General features: G+C 46.9%; 4 protein-coding genes and 1 pseudogene across 4 annotated transcripts in view; 3 read left to right on the plus strand and 2 right to left on the minus strand.

Moving 5' to 3' along the window:
- The window catches only part of Rnf187 (ring finger protein 187), a gene marked incomplete in the record, with an annotated part of 8040 nt that extends 7473 nt beyond the window's left edge, over window positions 1-567 (minus strand). Inside the window, 2 exon segments of the mRNA XM_013509721.1 lie at window positions 1-304; window positions 495-567. Of these exon segments, the coding sequence (XP_013365175.1) occupies window positions 1-304; window positions 495-567 (377 nt within the window).
- Window positions 568-6571: 6004 nt separating this feature from the next.
- Window positions 6572-7384, plus strand: LOC102011379 (histone H2B type 1-B-like). The gene has a single exon (XM_005414228.1). The coding sequence runs from the start codon at window positions 6791-6793 to the stop codon at window positions 7169-7171; it is 381 nt and encodes a 126-aa protein (XP_005414285.1). The 5' UTR covers window positions 6572-6790; the 3' UTR covers window positions 7172-7384.
- Window positions 7385-9247: 1863 nt separating this feature from the next.
- Window positions 9248-11455, minus strand: LOC102012817 (histone H2B type 3-B). The gene has a single exon (XM_005414232.2). It carries the CDS (start codon window positions 11145-11147, stop codon window positions 10767-10769), a length of 381 nt encoding a protein of 126 aa, XP_005414289.1. The 5' UTR covers window positions 11148-11455; the 3' UTR covers window positions 9248-10766.
- Window positions 11146-17901, plus strand: LOC102022141 (histone H2A type 1-D). Its single transcript, XM_013509722.1, is given in 7 exon segments — window positions 11146-11197; window positions 11356-11478; window positions 11481-11564; window positions 11567-11632; window positions 11635-11703; window positions 11706-12089; window positions 15856-17901. Coding segments are annotated over 6 exon segments (684 nt in total). The 3' UTR covers window positions 11996-12089; window positions 15856-17901.
- Window positions 17902-17948: 47 nt separating this feature from the next.
- On the plus strand, window positions 17949-19603 carry LOC102012486 (annotated as a pseudogene).
- Window positions 19604-19691: the final 88 nt, after the last annotated feature.

A 19691-nucleotide genomic window follows, 5' to 3' on the forward strand; every position in this document is an offset into this window, starting at 1 on the left:
CAGGCGAGGGGCGGCGGGCAGCGGCCGCAGACCCGGAGCGAGACCCGGACTGCAAGCGACGGCGGAAGCAACGCCGGGAACGCGCGCGGGGCGGGTCTTGGAGGCCGCGCGCTCCGAGCCGGGTCCTGGCAGCGGTGCGTTCCGAGTTCTGATTCCAGGTCCTGGCAGCCGCGCGCTCCGAGCCGGGTCCTGGCAGCGGTGCGTTCCGAGTTCTGATTCCAGGTCCTGGCAGCCGCGCGCTCCGAGCCGGGTCCTGGCAGCCTTGCAGTCAAACGAACAAAGGGTTCTGGCTGCTGCGCGCTCCCTTATTCTGTGAATGAGCGTCCTGATGACCGTGCGCTGCAAGTCCAAACCCTGGTCAGCCCACGTCCTCGCGTTGTTAAATCTTACTGGGGCTGACATTAATGCATACATAAGTCCATCACAGGCAAGAGGGAAACAAAATTTTGTTATTTGCAAAGTCCATTTTTTTGTCTTTTGTAAGCTGCTAGGACCTGGGCGGTGAGGAACCCGCCTAGGCTCCACTTTCAACCGAGAGGGTGGGGGGACCCCGAGGGCTGCCCGCATTGGCAGTGGATGGCTATTCCCTCGAGAAGGTGCTCCGGTGACCCTTTCCCGCGTGTACGTGCTCTTCGTGAGAGGGTCCTCCTTTCTCTGGCCCTCCCTGTGTGGGCGCGGCTCCCATGCCTTACCCCTGAACGTCCCGCCCTGGGTGGCCCTCCCCCGGGAGGTCTGCCCTTGCACCCACATCCAGCCTTGCCCACCACCCCAGCTTGAAGACCTCCCCGCATGGACCTGTCTTGCGTGGAATCTCCAGGCAGTGCCTCCCTCCTGGTTTCTGGGAGCCCGCTGTGGAGTCCACCGTGGGCCAGAGATTCTCCCCAGGGCCGAGGGTGGGTTCCACCACGGGAAGATGTCAGTGAGCATATGTCACTTATTTGGCAGGAGCAATCTATTTTTTTAATTTTGAAAATAAGCACTTTTAAAAGATACTGTGCAAATTATAACTACGCAATCTGTTAATTTTTAAAAAATATCTCTGATTCCATACAAGTGCAAGGTATTCTGAAGCATCACTGTGTGTGTGTGTGTGTGTGTGTGTGTGTGCAGACTTGAAAATGCATTACATGGATAGTTGGTAGTGTAAATAATAAATTAGTTGTGTATAGCAGTGGTTAGAAGGCTTCAAAGTGAGCATACCTGATTTGTTGTTAAACTAGGAATGCTGTCAGGCACAGTGAAATAATTTAGTTTAAAGTGGACAAAACTCAAATTCATAATTTCTTATGTGTGTCTGCCAGTTGCCTTCCCCAAATGATAGGAACGATGTATGGATCTCTATTTCATTACACCCTTAACGAGTCCAGTTATTAGCATTTACAAAGTCATTTGTGAGGGCCTTTTTGTTTTTGTTTTTTCGTCTTTTTGAGACAGGGTCTTACTATGCAGTTCAGGCTGGCCTTGAGCTCTCTTTGTAGTCCAGGCTGGTCTCGAACTCACAACGATCCATCTGCCTCAGACTCCTGAGTGCTGGGATTACAGGCATGTGCCACCACACCTGGCATTAGTGAGTTTTTTTTTGAGGGTCTGTATATCTATAGAGCTATAAGGCAATTCCTTGTTGGGGATTTCAGGTTACAGAGGGGCAAGGAAAGGGGGTGCTGGAGCCCACCCAGCTTGTACTTCGCAAGCTGGACCCCATCTTTGAAGGTTGTGCCTTCCCTGCTTTCCAAAGCTGCCCTTTATTCTGTCCTCCCGCAGTTTTGTCTCTGAGTGTGAAATCTGTGTTATTTATACACGTTGTGCCTTCTTCACGCTTTCCTGATTCCTTGAACATCACTGTGATTTCCAAGGGACCTAGAGACCCCAAGCCTTGCAGGCAGTGGGTCTCGATTGCTTTCAGCCGCACACAAAACTCCAGGCTGTTAAACATGCTCACTTCATGCATGAACTCACTCATTCAGCAGATACAGTATATTGACTGGCTTTCAACACCAGGTGCTGTTCTCCAAAACTAAGAAGGGGAAAGTGTGTGTGTGTGTGTGTGTGTGTGTGTGTGTGTGTGTGTGTGTGTTAATGTAATTATCTCAACTTCTTTTTAAATTACTCCCAGACATAGCTCTGTGTTCCTCCTGTTTCTTGACCTCCTTTCTTTTTCTTTCCCTTTTCCCTCTTCCACCATTCCTTCCTTTCCTTTTTCCTTCCTTTGTTCCTTCGTTCCTTCCTTCTCAGGAGGAAAATCAGAGACAGACCTCCAAAGAGCAGTGTTATTTATTTGGTATTAGCATTCAAGAGGAGCATGGTGCCTTAGTGAACTCTGGCTTGTCCAAAGAGGTTAAGATAAGGGGAAGTTTTTAAAGACATAAACTTAAAAGAGTACATCAGGTATTTTTAAACCCTAATCCTTGACAACAATGGTTAATAGCAAAAGTGATGCAACCTGGGGTGGAACAAGCAGTTGTTGGGCAGATGTCCTTGGGGAAGTACTGTGTGTGTGTGTGTGTGTGTGTGTGTGTGTGTGTGTGTGTGTGGAGGGGGAACATGGGCTGGGGATTGAATGCCGAGCCTTTTTACATGATTTGCCACTGAGCTACACTCCCATCCCCTAGAATCTATTGTTTGTTTTGTTTTTGTTTTGATTTCCGAGAGGGTATTTCACTATGTTGCCCAGGCTAATCTGAAACCCTCCTGCCGCAGCCACTGCACTCACCCACCCTCACCCCCTTTAGAAGCAGTTTTGTATAAGGTTGCAGTGGGCTCTGCGGGCTTCTGGCTCTGAAGGAGTCTTCCATGACTCATTATCAGGCATTCATGCATAAGAGCTGTTCCTTCAAACCTCTCAGCTTTGTTTGCTTGTTTCTGTTAGGCTCCATGCAAGTGACTCCATTTGATTCACATTTCTTTTACACTTTATAAAGTACTCAGTTGGTCCAAGGATAGAGCTCAGTGGCTCAGCGTGTGCCTGGCAAGTGGGAGATCCTGAGTTTGATTCCTGGTACCAAAAAAAAAAAAAGAAAGAAAAAGACCAAAAAGAAAAAAATGGGGGTGGGAATATAGCTCAGCAGCACAAGCACCTGCCTGGCAAGCGCAAGGTCCTGAGTTCGATTTCCAGTACCAAAAAAAAAAAGTACTCAGCCTAAGGTATTTTAGCAACATAAAATGGACTAAAATAGTAAGGCTTTCTTCAGGTCCCTCACAAGGCACAGATGCCCCTGCAGGAGTATCTCTGGTGAAGGTGAGAAATTTGGCTCCATTCTGCATAGTGTGGGCAATTGCAGATGCATAGCTGTCAGCAGGTGGGATATGTGTCTGGAAAATGACCAAGAGGGGACATCAAGTGTGAGTGGAACTGAGTGGTCCCACCAAAAAGGGTTAGGAACTGAGGTTGTCCCCCCACCAAGTAGGAGCCCTGAGCTCATGACAGACACCATAGTGTTACCTCAAGCACGATGATGGGGCTTCCAGAACCTCACAGAACCATCTTGAGAACCATCGACCAGACCACACTAGACTGAGATGACCTGTACTTCAAACTGCACAAACCCAATCTTTGCCTTTGGGGGTTAGGGGTTGAACTTGCTCTGTGAAGACCCCTGAAGCCCAGACTTTTGCCCCCAAGCCCCAGTAACAACCATACAATCCCTAAGGGTAGTAGAGGATAAGGACTCTGATCAGATATTGAGGGTGGGGGGATTCTTGTTTAGTTGCCTTACCAGAGTTTCCTGCTAAAACTGGACTTTACACAGATGGGCCTAGAGCAGGTGCAACAGCCTGGCCAAAGTTTGTTCAAGCAAAGGATTGGTCATGGTACAAGTACCCTTAAGGACTGCTATGAAAAATAAATTGAATTGAATGATTAGTAAGTGGCCACTCAGCTCTGAGTGAGCATCCCCAAAATGCTTGTTAAATCAAGCACATATTTTAGGAGGAAACAGACATCCTCATGGCTCTGTGGTCTGAAGGGTGAGTGCCTGGACTGGGTTTATCAGAGTGGTGGCTACAAAAAAGCCAGAGCTGTGTTTACAGTTCACAGAAAAACCATCCTTTTCAGGAAAACAACTCAGTTTAAAGAAAACAAGAACCCCGAAAGAAGTTGAACTTGGAAGAGTATTCTGAGAAGGCTTTGAGTGACTCTGGATCTGCAAATTCTGATCTTTGCATGAGTTAAATTGAAGAAGAACTTGGTAGACCTGACCTGAGAAGAGCAGACAGATCTGTGCATGATCTGTGAAAGTGTCACAGGGTCAGTCAGCAGGGCTGTTCAGACCTAAAGTGCACTGTGCATCAGGCTGGCCATAGTGAAGAGGATGAGGGGCTGGGGATTTAGCTCAGCGGCACAACACCTGCCCGGCAAGCGCAAGGTCATGAGTTCGATTCCTGGTACCGGAAAACAACAAACAAACAAAAGAAACCAAGAGGATGAGTACAACCATTTTCAAAATACATGGAAATAGCCAGGCACGGTGGTGCACACCTGTAATCCCAGCATTTGGGAGGCTGAGGCAGGAGGATCATTGTGAGTTTGGGACCAGCCTGGACTACAAAGTAAGCTCAAGGCCAGCCTGAAATACATAGTGAGACTCTGTCTCAAAAAGACCAAAAAGGGCTGGGGATATAGCTCAGTGGCATAAATGCTTGCCTGGCAAGCTTGAGGTCATGAGTTTGATTTCTGGTACAAAAAAAAAATGACCAAAAATCCCCCAAAACCCATGGAAATGATGTCATGGAGTTTCATTTATCACCCCAGGGTAAGCCTGCACATCTCTAACCTATACCTAGAAACTAGAGGACATGGAGGTGACAATACAGTTCTGCTTGCTTTTTCTCTCCTTATTTAAAAATATGTACCATGTGCATTCATTCTAGAAAATATGGAGGAAAGAGAATGATGTGGAAAAGAAAATTAAAACATCCAGTCATCCATCAAGAACTGAACTCAGTAATTTCATTTCCTTTATCCGAATTGGATTTGGACTAGTAGATCATTTACTCATTCAGTCAGTCATTCAAGAAATATTCAAGTGCCCATCATGTACAAGAAAAGTGGTTTTGGTCCAAGCACAATAGTGCAGACGTGTAATATCAGCACTTTGAGAGGCTGAGGCAGGAGGATCACAAGTTTGAGCCCAGCCTGAGCAACTAAGTGAGGCCTCAAAATAATAAATTAAAAAGAGCTGTGACTATAGATTAGTGCAAAGGTCCTGGATTCAATATTCAATACTGCAAAATAGAGGGAAGGAAAGAAAGAAAGGAAGGAGAATGAAAGTGGCTTTAGAGGGTGGAGGTGGAGTTGGGAAAACAGCTGAATACCCCAAAAGATATGAGTGGAACAGTAGAGAAAGAGATGCTAGATGCAGGGGAGGAGGGGCCGTTCCAAGGCAGCTCAGGAAACTCAGTCTCAAAGGAGCTCAGAGCTCAGCCAAACTCAGCACTGCTGACTGGCTCACGGTCTTTCTCAATCAAGCATGACTGGGTGTCAGCTGAGCGTCACACGCATCTCTCCCGAGGTGCAGGCAGGAAAGACATCTTTGCCTTAAGGACTCTGGCAGGAGAAAAGCTCCTGCTACAGACTCCTGTGATGGGGCTGGGCAAGCCTAGTGAAGCAGCCCAGCACCTGGGCCTGGGCTGGCTCTTGTAAGGGAAAGCTGGTGCGAAGGAAGCACTGGTCACACGCTCGGCAACCCTACTTACAGGCAGGCATGATGGCTTCCTTACAGAGGACGAAGTGGAGGCCAGAGCAGGTAACTAGCTGCCCAAGGAGGCCAAATAAGTGGCCTCCAATCAGACCTCTCAAGCTAGAATGTGTTGGAGTGTAATCCTGAACTGCGGATCCTGACTCTACGCATCTGGGGTCAGGCCTGAGATTCTACTTTGCTAAGGAGCTCTCCAAGTGATCCTGAAATGGGTGACAAATGTGAACACAGGACACTTTATCTTTTTACCTTGGGAGTTACTGCACTAGGGGAGTCCTCCTGGGGACAGCTCCCAGAGGCCTGTGTTCTGGCAGTCCATTCAGTAATTAACATAATGATAGTAATTAACATAATTATGGAAACAGCAATTAACATAAAGGTGGCCGCTGTCTGGGGAGATACAGGTGAAATCCTACCTGTCAAACCATCACTTAGCATATATGGCTGTCACTTCAAAGAGAGTTCATGGGCCTTAACAACAACAATACTGAGAGCTACTGGTTTAGTCAATTCTCTTCAGTTAAAATCTGTGCTTCTGGTGGTACTTCTTCAGCGTTTCCAAAGGAACCGTCTGGATTCACTCTTAATTTATGCAAGGAATCTATCTCTGGTGTTGAAAGGTGACAGTAAATAAATGGTTAATGCAGTTGGAAGCTTCTATTCACTCCCTCTTGCTAAATAACCATCAATCTTTCCCTCTCCAGCTGTTGGCTTTAGGAAGAAATGTCCCCGTGTATCTTCCAAGGGCCAAAGAGAATCGAGACTCGATTGTAACAGGGTTTCATTTTACTTTTAGCAATTGCCACAAACGTTGCAGACCCAAAGATCTCCTTCCAGCTTAAAACAAAGGGTTTGAACAAAGATGCTCAGCCTGGGTACCTGCGCGCTGCCGACGCGCTTTTGGATTGGTTGGACTACAGTCCAATAAGAAAGAAGAGACGCATCTCCTATTTACATACATGTTTCTGGGTCACCGACGGGCAGCAGGCCGTCCAACCAGGTGCCAGACATTTGAAACCCTCATTTGAATATAAAGATGACAAATAGGCCTGCCTGCGCCCCATTCCAGCTGGTCGTCCTTCGGTTACCGTCTCGCTATGCCGGAGCCTTCCCGCTCCGCTCCGGCCCCCAAAAAGGGCTCCAAGAAGGCCATCACCAAAGCACAGAAGAAGGACGGCAAGAAGCGCAAGCGCGGCCGCAAGGAGAGCTACTCCATCTACGTGTACAAGGTGCTGAAGCAGGTGCACCCCGACACGGGCATCTCGTCCAAGGCCATGGGCATCATGAACTCCTTCGTCAACGACATCTTCGAGCGCATCGCGGGCGAGGCGTCGCGCCTGGCGCACTACAACAAGCGCTCGACCATCACGTCCCGCGAGGTGCAGACGGCCGTGCGCCTGCTGCTGCCCGGGGAGCTGGCCAAGCACGCGGTGTCGGAGGGCACCAAGGCCGTCACCAAGTACACCAGCTCCAAGTGAGCGCGCCGCGGGCGCCCGAACCCAAAGGCTCTTTTCAGAGCCACCTCCAAGCTCAAAAAGGAGCGTGCGCGTGGTCTGACTGTGACCGGTGACTCAACTGGAGCGGTAAGGGGTGGGAGGAGGTGCACTGCGCAGAGTGTGCACGTCCCGAGACCGGATTAGGCTCCTCCTAATGGTACGTTTTCCTTTAAAAAAAAAAAAAAAAAAAGGCTGGCTCGGTCTAGCCCACATACAGCAGCTAAAAAGGGAGCATCCTGCCGAAATCTGGCCTGTGTGGCGTTCTTTTTGCTCAGTACCAAGGCGATTTGTGTCATTCCCCAACCCCTGTCTGGTGGATGAGGCTGGAAGATGTGAACGATGAGGATGCTCTGGCTGAGGCTGGGGTTGTCACGCTGACCTGCGGACACACTTTAGCCTTGCTTCCTCAGCTTTAAACCCTTTGCTCCCCAGGGTGCAACACCTTAAGCTTTTAGCCCAAAGCTAAACATTTCAGAAGCGTTTTGCTTAAGCAGCTCTTTGTGCAACGGGTTCCTTTGGAAACACTACTCCCGCAGGCACACAGATCCTGGACTCTACCTTTAAAATCCCCACCTGAGAGAATCTGGTATTTCTTCATTCGCATAATGTATGCATTTTTTCCCATCGTGAACAGTGAAGATCTTTCCATTTCATCTCCAAGCATACGTGCAAAATACATATATATATACACATGTCATACAGTATATCATGTACACAACCTATGTGAAATATCTTTTACATACAGTTAATCTGTACCTTTCTTTTCAAAACCTGTGGAGCTATGAACAAAGTAAGTACTATGTTTGCTTGGTTACATATTAATTTCCAAGGCATGCAGGCCTGCCTGGGATCCAGGCTGTATCCTCAATCACAAATACCTGGAAGAGACCCCACCCCTCCAAGAGCTCATAGTTGGCTTGGATTCAAATTTGAGACTCTGTCTGATGGTAGACAATGGCTGGCTGTCTTCTCACATCTGCCACAGTGTCAGCCCTGCATCTGTTCGCATTTAACCTCTTATTGCCTCATATGCTAAGTTCACTTCTTTGAGCTTGTAGCTTCTTCTCAAAGGAACAGTTGTTTCTTGCCCTCCAAATCTTTGGTTTTTTCCCATTGATTAGGAAATTTTACTTGAAAGCCTTAGCAGGAAGGGCAGTCTCTTCTATGCTTTTCAGATGGTACCCTCCCACTTTTTCTAGAACCCACTTCAAGTGTTAGCTTGGTTTATTCAGAATCAGAATAGTTCCAGTGTGTAAACCCTGTTCTCTTAATCTCTATAGATTTTAAAATATTTTAAAATGTGTTGCTTCTTTTACCTTTCACCTGAAATAGAATATGTCTTCTTCTCTGTTGTAAAAGTGGAATTATAGGCATGTGTTTGTGTAAAATTTCTCTCACTTTTTTCGTTATAGCAATCTCTATAGCCGAGACCCTGTTTTGTGTTCTTTCCCTTAACTGATTTTTCTCCAAGGAGGGAGGGACAATTCTATACATCCTGGGACTGGGGTTGCCATGCAGCAAGTAAAGGCTTTCTATTCGTACTACAAGCCGTTGCCAGAAGAATTAGGGAAAATGAGAAATTAATCCACATTTTGTGTTATCTACAACAAAATGTATTCTTATAGAATTATATTTGGAAATTATGATGCATTCATTTTGCTCACTGATTCTGCCTACTGCCAGTACAATCACTCCTCTGTCTGCAGGAGGCAAATTTCATTTTATTAAACCTATGTGTTTGTCTCCTTAAGGTAGAGAACCACATGGATCTACATTAACTGGCTACAGATACTCCTTTAAAACTTCATATGTTTGACCAGCACTGAAAAGAAAAAAAAACACAAAAACTTCATTTCCAATTTATAGGTTGGGGTTAGTGGCTTGGATGTCTCAGTCATGGCTGACAGGTACCACTTAATTTCAATGCTGGATCACTGTTTAAGTTTTAAATTATAACTAGGAAGGCAAAGAATTGAGTAAAATAGCTATGAAAAAACTTTAATTCCTATGTTTTTTCCATAATTTTCTTAACTACCAAAAGAAAACAGAATGAAAGTGATGCTGTACACTGCTAAGATAGTAACCATACCAACACTATTTATGCCCATATATACATGAAGTAAACAAGGCAGAAAGTCTAAAAGAGGGAAGGAAGAACCGACACTCAGCTCATTGAAATAAAAATTTAGTTACACTAACTTAAACAATTTTGTACTGTCCAGATGAATTTTTTAACAGAGGACCTTTGGTCACCTAAAATGTTTAAATTTCAATTGACACACTGTTTTTTCAAGAAAGGCAATAGACAAAAACATATATATAATTGCTGTAGGATGACATTCTGAGGCAAAAGGAAAATGGAAAAATGAGTTCAGAGACAGCAATTTCTTGAAATGCCACTTAAGAAGGTGTCACATTGGGATATGCATCCTTGCAACTATTTGAAGATTCGATAAAAATACCTTCAATTTTAAAACTTTAATTTTCAGAATTATTTTAAAAGCTCCATGCAGGAAGAGAGCTGGCGACAGCCACTGTAGGAAGCACTTCACCGAGTCCGGCACCTCTGCACCAGCCCAGACAGGAGACAGGCTTCCTTTGGAGAAACGACTTGGAAACATATATTAACATTTATTTACCAAGACAATAACCAATACTCAATACTTCTAATTCTCTCAAGTCAAATTATTACAAAACCCCTTTTTATAAATACAAAAAGTCAAATTCAGAAAAAGTCAGTCTGTGTCCGCTTCGAAACGAAGATTTGTGCCAAAACACTTTCCTAGCACCAAAACGGCACTCTCCAAGCAAATACCACGAACGTGAAAAAAAAGGTTATCCTGTCTTAGGAACACTGCCAGAAAACAGTGTGCCCGAAGAGAAAGCTACATTTGTTCAAAACGAAAGAATTACTTTCCTCTGACCCCTGGGTTAGGGTTTGGTCAGAGGAAACTTCCCCCGACCCCTGAGGTCAAAGCTGTGGTCAGCTGTGGTCATTTAAAGCATCCAGCTCACGGACGACGGGCACGGCCGTGGCCCGGGATTCAAGCCTACTGCTATTGCAGGATTTTGCCAGGCAAACATCCTCCTGGAATGTTCACTACTCCAGGATAAAGATGTCTATCTCATCGGTCCGGGGACTAGGTCGTAGAAAGCCGCAGAGCCAGGACCTGCCACAAGGTAGCGCAAGATGCGGCGGCCTCACCAAGCTCGTGGCCATCGCCCCTGACCTCGGCCACCAGGAGGTGACCGGCACCGGGGTGGGGGATACAATATTCTCCCAGGGTAGGGGAAACGTGCCCGCATCTGCTATAAGGTGTGGGGTTGGGCAGAGGGTTACGCGCCTGCATCTGCTAGCGTGCCTTTATGCCACCATTCCTGCCCCCACTTTAAAACGAAATACATTCCTGCATTATGCTCACAGAAGACTCAGAGCAGGCGCCCAGGAGCAAGGAGCCGCTACGGCGCACGTCAATATGCGCGCTTAGGTAATAACCCCTCACCGTGTCCAAAACCCTTTCTCGACCGTGTGGGTGGCTCTGAAAAGAGCCTTTGGGTTCGGGCGCCCGCGGCGCGCTCACTTGGAGCTGGTGTACTTGGTGACGGCCTTGGTGCCCTCCGACACCGCGTGCTTGGCCAGCTCCCCGGGCAGCAGCAGGCGCACGGCCGTCTGCACCTCGCGGGACGTGATGGTCGAGCGCTTGTTGTAGTGCGCCAGGCGCGACGCCTCGCCCGCGATGCGCTCGAAGATGTCGTTGACGAAGGAGTTCATGATGCCCATGGCCTTGGACGAGATGCCCGTGTCGGGGTGCACCTGCTTCAGCACCTTGTACACGTAGATGGAGTAGCTCTCCTTGCGGCCGCGCTTGCGCTTCTTGCCGTCCTTCTTCTGTGCTTTGGTGATGGCCTTCTTGGAGCCCTTTTTGGGGGCCGGAGCAGATTTGGACGGGTCAGGCATGACGGCAGACGTCTCCGAACACACAGGAGGAGCACAAACCAACGCTGTTTGTGTCTTGTATTCAAATAAAGGATCAAAAATGTGTCTCTTCTGATTGGAGAGAACGTGGAGTTACGTAATCGCAGGGCAAGACATGCGCGTATTAGGAGATGCCGGATTGCTTTTCTGATTGGCTACTGATGCCATCCAATCGAACGGCGCCGACTAGCCTACCTCCGCGCCATATATAAGGCCTCTCTGGGGCCGTGCTCGTTTGTGCTGTCCCGTGGCTTGCCTGGGTTTTTCGAGAGGGCCCGCCGCAGCAAACTGGGAGGCAAGGCGCGCGTCAAGGCTCGCGCGCAGGCCTGCAGTTCCCCGTGGGCCGCGTGCACCGCCTGCTCCGCAAGGATCACTACTCGGAGCGCGCGGGCGCCGCGCCCGGGTGTACCTGGCTGCCGTGCTGAGGTACCTGACGGCCGAGATCCTGGAGCTGGCGGGTAACAGCAGCGACAAGAAGAGCGCGTCCTCCCGCGCCACCTGCGGCTGGCCACCCCGAAAGACGAGGCGCTCGGCAAGCTGCCGGGCCCGTGACTTTGGCGCAGGGCGGCGTCCTGCCCAACATCTAGGGCGTGCCGCTGCCCAAGACCGAGAGCCGCCACCAGGCTAAGGGCAAGGGAGAGCGGCGGACAGCGCCTGGAGAAAAGAGCCGCCCTGACATCGCAGCCCCCGCGGCCAGCGCCTCGCCACCGTCCCGGAAAGACCGGGCTAGGAGGCGCCCGGGGCTCCCGTGGGGCCCGACCTGGGGCCCCTGCTTGCTCGTACTTGCATCCGTCACAGACGGACTTAGTCCCCGCTGCTGCCCCCTGTAGCGTCCCCTCCCCAGGAGGACTGGTGCAAAGAACCTGGAGCTCCAGAAAGTTCCCACTTAAGACGTGGGAGTGCCTGCGTTCTCCAGGGTTGACGGTCAGTCAGTTCGTCTGGCGGCGAACGTAATCTGAGAATCTGTGGTGTTAGGTTCTGAGGGAGAAATCTTGGGGTTTCCATTTAAAATGCTAGTGTTTGAGCCTCGAGTCGGAATAGCTAAATTTTAACAAAGTGAAATCCACGTGAGTCAGGGCCCGATTTTGTTGGATTGGGATTTCTAAAAGGTCTTGGGAAAGTTTATTTTTAATACTTAATTGCTGTGTCTTAAAACAGGGTGTAAATGTTTTAAGGAGAAATAGGATACTTACATTTAGTTTTATTTAAGTTGGCCAAACATTAATTAAGGAACGTCCTAAGTTGCTCAGATCAGAAATCAAAATAAGTAGTACACTGAGTTTAATAAAAATTTGCATTTATTTTAATAAAAATGTAATGAATAACAAATTTAAACTTTTAGAACCAGAAAGTAATAATTGTTCATGAGCTCCACATTCTGTTATAAAGGACCTATGGGGGATTACAGGAATTACCTATGATAATCCTTTAAAACATAGCTCAGAGCTGGGTAAATGTTACCCATTTTTCCTTTTTCCTATGCTGTTTTCATTAATTATAACAAATACATGGGGCTGGGGATTTTGCTCAGCGGCACAGCGCCTGCCTGGCAAGTGCGAGGTCGTGAGTTCGATTCCCAGTACCGGAGAAAAACCAAAACCAAAAAAACCCAAACAAACAAATACAGGCCAGCAAGACAAGAAGTATTATATAAGACATATTGTATAATATTACATTTAATATGTATTTATCCTACTAAAATTAGGTTTACTCAAGTCTCCCAGATAGCATATGGAGCTGACCACAAATCTTTAGAAAACAGTCCAGTTCTAAGTAACTATTTGTGTATAAGTTGATAACTCACAGCTCCAACCCTTACTCTTAAAAACAGAATACTCACAAGTTTGTGTGGATCATTCACCACACATTTACCATTCCAGTAAAACAATGACACAAGGACTGGCCTTTCAGAGCTCTAACCCTTCTATTTCTCATGAGAGCCTTCGATTCTAGTCTAAATCATCATGCACTGGTAGCTCTAAGTTGAAGTATGCCCAGTCTGTGTGCCTCGCTTGCCTAGGCTGCGTGGAGTGAAGAAGAATTGTCTTGGGCAGCACATAAAATATTTAATATAGCTTATAAAATGCACATAATTTACAAAACTTCTTTTATTTTTATAACATTGGCTTGTCAAACACACAGATTGAACATGTTTGTAGGGGGATGCTGGAGATTGAACCCAGAGCCTTTGCACTGAGTTACATCCCCAGCCCTTTTTATTTTGTACTTTTTGAACCAGGGTCTCTCTAAATTACCCAGAAAGTACTCAAACTTTTGATCCTCCTGCCTCAGGTTCCCAAGGGCTGGGATTTTAGGTGTCTGGCAAGATTGGGACACTTTTTTTTTTTTTTTTTTTTTTTTTTTTTGAGACAAGATCTGACTATGTAGTCCAGACTGGCCTTGAAGTCATTATGTAGCCCATACTGGCCTCAAACTTTTGGTGATCCTCCTGCCTCAGCCTCCCAAGTGCTGGGATTACAGGCATGTGCTACCACACCTGGCTGGACATTTCTGAGTAAGTCATCCTATCGTTTCAAACCCTTCAGGGGAATCTAAGAAGCTTTTTTCAGAGCTGAAGCATAGATGTTTCAAGCATCACCATGGATTCCCACATCTAAAAGGGAGGCAGTGAAGGGAGGTTATTCAGGGTAGATTTTCATTTACACCTCTAAACTCAGCTGCCCAGGATACAGCAACAAGCCACAGGATTAATTTTCAGTTAATTAAAATTTAACACAGGCTGGGGATTTAGCTCGGCGGCAAAAGCGCCTGCCTGGCAAGCGCAAGGTCGTGAGTTCGGTTCCCGGTACCGGAGAAAAACCAAAAAAAAAAAAAAAAAATTTAATACAAACAATTCCTCAATTGTTTTGCCAAATAAAGAATATTTCATTATCACAAAATGTTCTCCTTGGGCAGCTCTGGTCTAAGGTCTGTCATCCATCATATTATCATTTACAAGGGCTGCCCTTCCATGAGAACAGCACAGAAACTCATGCATGAGGACAACAGCACCATGTGGCCTGGCAATTCCACTCCTAGATGCAGGCCCAAGACAAGTGAAAATGCAGACCCAGCAGAAACTTGTGCACAGATGTTCACAGCAGCATTATGTATAATATCCAAAAAGTGGGAACAACTGATGAATGAGTGACTCAGCTGTGGTCTGTCTGAGCCATGGAGTATTTGTTGTTAACTGTGAATGAATCACTGATTCGTACTACCTCATGGATGAACTTCAAAAATGTTATGCTCCATGAGGTAAGCCAGGCACAAAAACGCGTATATATTATATAACCTCATTTATATGAAGTGTCAGAATGGGCAAATTAGTGTCAGGATTAGTTGTCAGGAGCTGCGGGAGGGAGAATAGATACTGCCTACTGGGCACAGGGTTTTGTGATGAGACTGTTTGGAACTAGACAGAGATGGTGCTTGCATGACATAGAGAATGTGCTAAATGCCCCTAGGTTGTTCACTTTACAATGGTTGCCTGTATGTCATGTAGATTTCAGCTCAATTTTTTAAACATTCTCAACCTCATAAATGAATGTAACAAATAACAAGACTCAAAGACAGGGAGAAAAACAAATGGACATGTAGGGAAACTGGAAAGGTCAGAGTAGATGAGATGTTTGCAAGGAGTCTGTCTCTTCCCGTCAGTGATGCTGCAGGCCCCTCCTGCAGAAAGGAAGCAGCACTCTTAGCACACGGAGCATGGGGGGGGGTCTGCTGGGACCCTGGCTGGGAAGCAGCTGGTGGGGCCCACACTGACATGGCCATAGCTGGCTCTTCTCTGCCTTGACACGCCCTCTGCTGCTCCCTGCGGGGTGGGGAGCAGTTCCCTGGCCATTGAGGGCACACACACCCTCGTCAGAATCATCTTGGCCACACTGCGCACATCCCTGTGGGTGAGCCTGTCTGAGATGACGAGAAAGAGAGGAGCGGGGACCCGGAAGGGGAACTTGGCACTATCCCACCAGTGTTGCTTGTGGTACCCAGGACTCTCAGCCTGGCCTCATGTGTCCTGTGTCCCTCTTCTGGGTCTGTGTCTGCCTCCCAGCCCACACCCATGTTTACTTTCTCTCTCCTCCGCTGCGTCAGCTCTTACAGGCTCATCCAACATTCAATAATCTCTCCTCTCAAATAATTGGAAAGAATACTACTTGATCCAGCAATCCACTTCCGGGTATATGTCCAAAAGAAATTAAAATGAGTATGTGAAGAGACACCTATGTGTATTGTAGCACTATTCACAATAGCTAAAATATTGAATCAGCCTAAATATCCTTCAAGGGATAAGTGAATAAAGAAAATATGGTACATCTACATAAGGGAATACTATGCGGCCTTAAAAAGGATGGTATTCTGACATTTGTGACAATATGGATGAATCTATATGTTGTCCCTCAGTATCCACAGGGGATAGGTTTCAGGACCCTATTTGAATACCAAAATCTGTGAGTGCTGTGTTTCTTATATTAAATGTCATACTATTTCAATATACCCTACAAACATCCTCCAACATAATTTAAATCATCTCAAAATGATTCTTAATGCATAATACACTGTAAATGCTATGTAAATAGTTGATAACCTATATTGTTTAGGAAATCATGACAAGAAAACCTCTATACATCTTCACTACAAAGTCTTTCAGGTAATTTTGATTCTAGATCCTCTGAATCTACAGATATGAGGGCCAACTGTACACAATGGAATTCAGTCACAAAAGGAAGAAAATCCTGTCATTTGCTGATGATGTGGATGAATCAGGATGACATGCAAATGTGATAAGCCAGTCACAGAAAGGTAAACACCATGTGATCTATTTCTACAGACTCTCCCCACTGAATCATCCCTGGAATGTGAGAGGAGAATGGTGGTTTCAGGGTTAAGGAGAGCTGTGTCACACAGATGTTTAAAAGACCGCCCAATTTCTGCAAAATGGACCAACCCCCTCCTCCTGGTTTCTGGGTTCCCTTAGACTCTGGATGAAAGTGTCACCTTAGGCAATAGCAATTCTGCAGAGAAACAGGTCTGGGCTGTGCTGAGCTCACCAGCACCCCCAGTGTGCATGTATGTCCCAGAGGCCTTGATGCTCAGAGTCAGCCTGGCCTCCCTGAATAGATTCTTTCCTGTATGTTTGTGTTCAATGACTGGGAATATGAAGACTGTCCATCTCTCCACCACTCTGTCAACATACTGTTGGAGGCTTTAGCCAGTGCCGAAAGGGGGGAAAAAAGGCCATGCAAGTGGTAGAAAAAATAAAACCTATTTTTAAGATGATGTGATTGTCTGTACAGAAAATTCCAAGGAACCTTCAAAACAAATGAACTCACTAACTTCAGAGAATACAAGATGGACACAAAAGTCAACTAATTACACTACTATCCATACTAATGAACATATGAAAACTGGAATTGTCACTAGTTTTAGTGATAATTGAAAATAAAACAAGCAGCACTATGAAAGCACAGGCAAAGGTTTTAATGGAAAAGTAAGAGAAAGCAGGAAGGACTCCAGCTTGAGTAGCAACTGAAGGGCACACACTCTGATAAAGAAGGGTCAGGCCAATCTCACGGCGTGCTGAGGCAGCAGATAGAGCTAGGTAGTATAGGAGACATCCTGGCCTCAGGCTCACAAGAGACAGCATAGAATGCCTTCTGGTTACTGGAGACCACAAGGCACCCTGCTCTCACCGTATTTCCTTCAGCTGAAGATGCTGACAACTGTCCAGGGCTCCACAGGCATCCTGTGTACCCTGGACCACCTCCTCACTGCATCAAGCTCTGATTCCTGGAGAGTCTCCTGATTTTATAAACTTTAAGTCACTAGGGTTGCCTCTTCCCCAGGTATGAGGGCTGCAGTTTATCCTCCTTGGAAGTGAGGCCCTTTCCGCCTGTCCAAAAGCCATGCTAGACAGTACTCAGATCCGGACCCCAGGTTCCTAGGCACACACTGCTGCAAAGCCTACAGGCCCCCTGCTCTGGATACCCAGCAACACCTGGCTCAAACCTTCACCCCTTCCCAAGTACATTATTTTGTCCTGGTTTTTCAATTTAGATCTAAAATGTCACAAAAGTCTCATATGCAGAGATAGGGCTTTCCAAGGGCTACTGGATCATGAGAGCTCTCACTTTATCATTAGTGGATTAATCCATGCTGAGATCATAGTTTGATGGCATTATTAGGATGTAATGGAAACTTAGGAGTTGGGGTTTAGTTGAAGGGAGTGGGTCCAGGCAGTGTGGTCTTGGGGCCTGTATCTTATTCGGGCCCTTTCCTCTCTGCTCCCTGGCTGCCAACTGCTTTCTTTTGCCCAGGCCCTTCCACCTTTGGCATAGGCCCACAGCAATGAAGCTGGCCACCAGTGGGCTGAAGCCATGAGCCAAGATAAGCCTTTCCTCCTTTCAGTTGCTCCCTCAATTATTTGGTCCCACAGACAAAAGTCTAACCAAGCTGACCTCCGCTGGGCTGCACACGTTTGGAGTCTCTGCTCACTTCTTTCCCGCTCCAACACATTCACACACTTCTGTACCAAAACTTTTCAAATAGGTGTTGGGTTTAAGTTACAAAACATGTTTCTTTTTACCAAATCAATAAAAATGAGTCACAGTTTCTATCCTTTTATGATCAGACTTGTGTATGTTAACTCTCTCCTCATAAACTAAGTGTATTCTCTTTATTTTTGTTTTGTTGAGACAGTATTTCACTATGCAGTTCAGACTGACCTTGAATTCACTTTGTAGCCCAGGCTGGCCTCAAGCTCACAGCAGTCCTCCTGCCTCAGCCTCCTAAGTGCTGGGATCACAGGCCTGTGCCACTACGCTTGGCAACTAAATGCATTCTAGCCCTAATTACTGAGGTTTGATGCTCAGAGGCGTATACTGCGGCTATGAGAGATCCTTTAAAACTGAGCATGCCCTGAAAATTATTGAAAGAATTTTTTTTTCTTTCCGAAAACAATTTCTGGGTTTTGTTTTTGCTTTGTTGCATTCTAGACATAGATTCAGCTACACTCCAAAACATGTGCTGCTCTTAATGAAAATTAGCATTTCCAACAAAATTGAAGAGGAGAAGACAAAATGCAGCCTCTGCGTTGTGTGTGATATTGTATATGTGCATGAAGAACTCAGAATCAGCTATTCTTTTTTCCCCCCATTCATTGTTCTTTCTCCCTCCTCTGAGCCATATGGAGCTGGGACTCCTTCATGGTTTTATCTAGGGACCTAGTGCTGAGGAAAATGCAACACTGTCATTATGTCAACATGCCGTGCAGAGTCCTGGGTTCTAGAACGTTCTTTCTGTCTTGGCCAGTGGCGAGGGTGGGCTTAAGAGGTAACTTGAGAGGAGAAAGAGCATGCCCACTGCCCCAGCCAGCCCCCACTACACACACACACGCACACACATGCACAGAGAGAGAGAGACAGAGACAGAGACAGACAGAGACACGGGCGCATGCACAACAGGTCAAGCAGCTGGGAAGTCGGTGTGACTATAAGCCACAGACTGCAGTCAGGAGCACCCCATCAGCCAATCAGAGTGCTGCCTGCCATCACACCATATAGGGCTGGCCAATGAGAACACAGCAAGCTCTATAAAAGCGGGCCCATGCAATGCGTTTGGAGGTAATCGAAGAGGCAGAAAGGAGTGTGATTCCTGTGATGGATCGCACTTAGCAGACTGCGCGCAAATCGACAGGCAGCAAGGCTCCTCGCAAGCAGTTGGCTACCAAGGTGGCCCGCAGGACTGCACTGGCCACGGGGGTGTGAAGAAGCCTCATCGTTATCGGCCTGGCGCCGTGGCGCTGCGCGAGATCCGTTGGTATCAAAAGTCTACTGAGCTGTTGATCCGAAAGCTCCCGTTTCAGCCCCTGGTGCACGAGGTTGCTCAGGACTTAAAGACGGACCTTCGCTTCCAGAGTTCGGCAGTGAAGGCGTTGCAGGAGGCCTGCGAGTCCTACCTGGTAGGGCTCTTCGAGGGCACCAACCTGTGTGCCATCCATGCCAAGCGTGTTACCATAATGCTCAAGGACATCCAGCTTGCATGCCGCATCCCCGGGGAGCGGGCGTAGGTCCCAGTGGAGCCCACAGCATCCTACTAGCACCCCAAAGGCTTTCAGAGCTACTCACTAGATCAGAAAAAGTGGCTGTACCTTGTGGTTCCCAGGCCCCAAAAGTGGCTCCTGCCCTTCTCTACTATTAAGCTTGCAAAGTAGAATGGGAGTTTCCTAGCATGAAAGCTGGGAGACCAACTGGATAGTGCGGATGACCTGAGCATAGTGATGGTAAGAATGTAAGGCTTTTCATCCCTTTGCTGCGCATTGGGATCATTTACACGTTAAAGTCTTTATTAAATCCCATAGCTTAATGCTAGCAATCTGGTGAGTTAAGTTTTTGTTGCTGCCTGCTGTGTTTTCAAGGTGCTGATTGTCAAGTGAAGGCCTGTTGTAGACAGATGCAACAGTGGGTAAGCATTCTTGTCCACTGAAAATACCAGCATGCAACTGTGCATTTCTCAAGCCAA

The sequence above is a fragment of the Chinchilla lanigera genome, unplaced genomic scaffold, assembly GCF_000276665.1.
Source record: "Chinchilla lanigera isolate Chin_1 unplaced genomic scaffold, ChiLan1.0 scaffold00180, whole genome shotgun sequence".
NCBI lineage: Eukaryota > Metazoa > Chordata > Mammalia > Rodentia > Chinchillidae > Chinchilla > Chinchilla lanigera.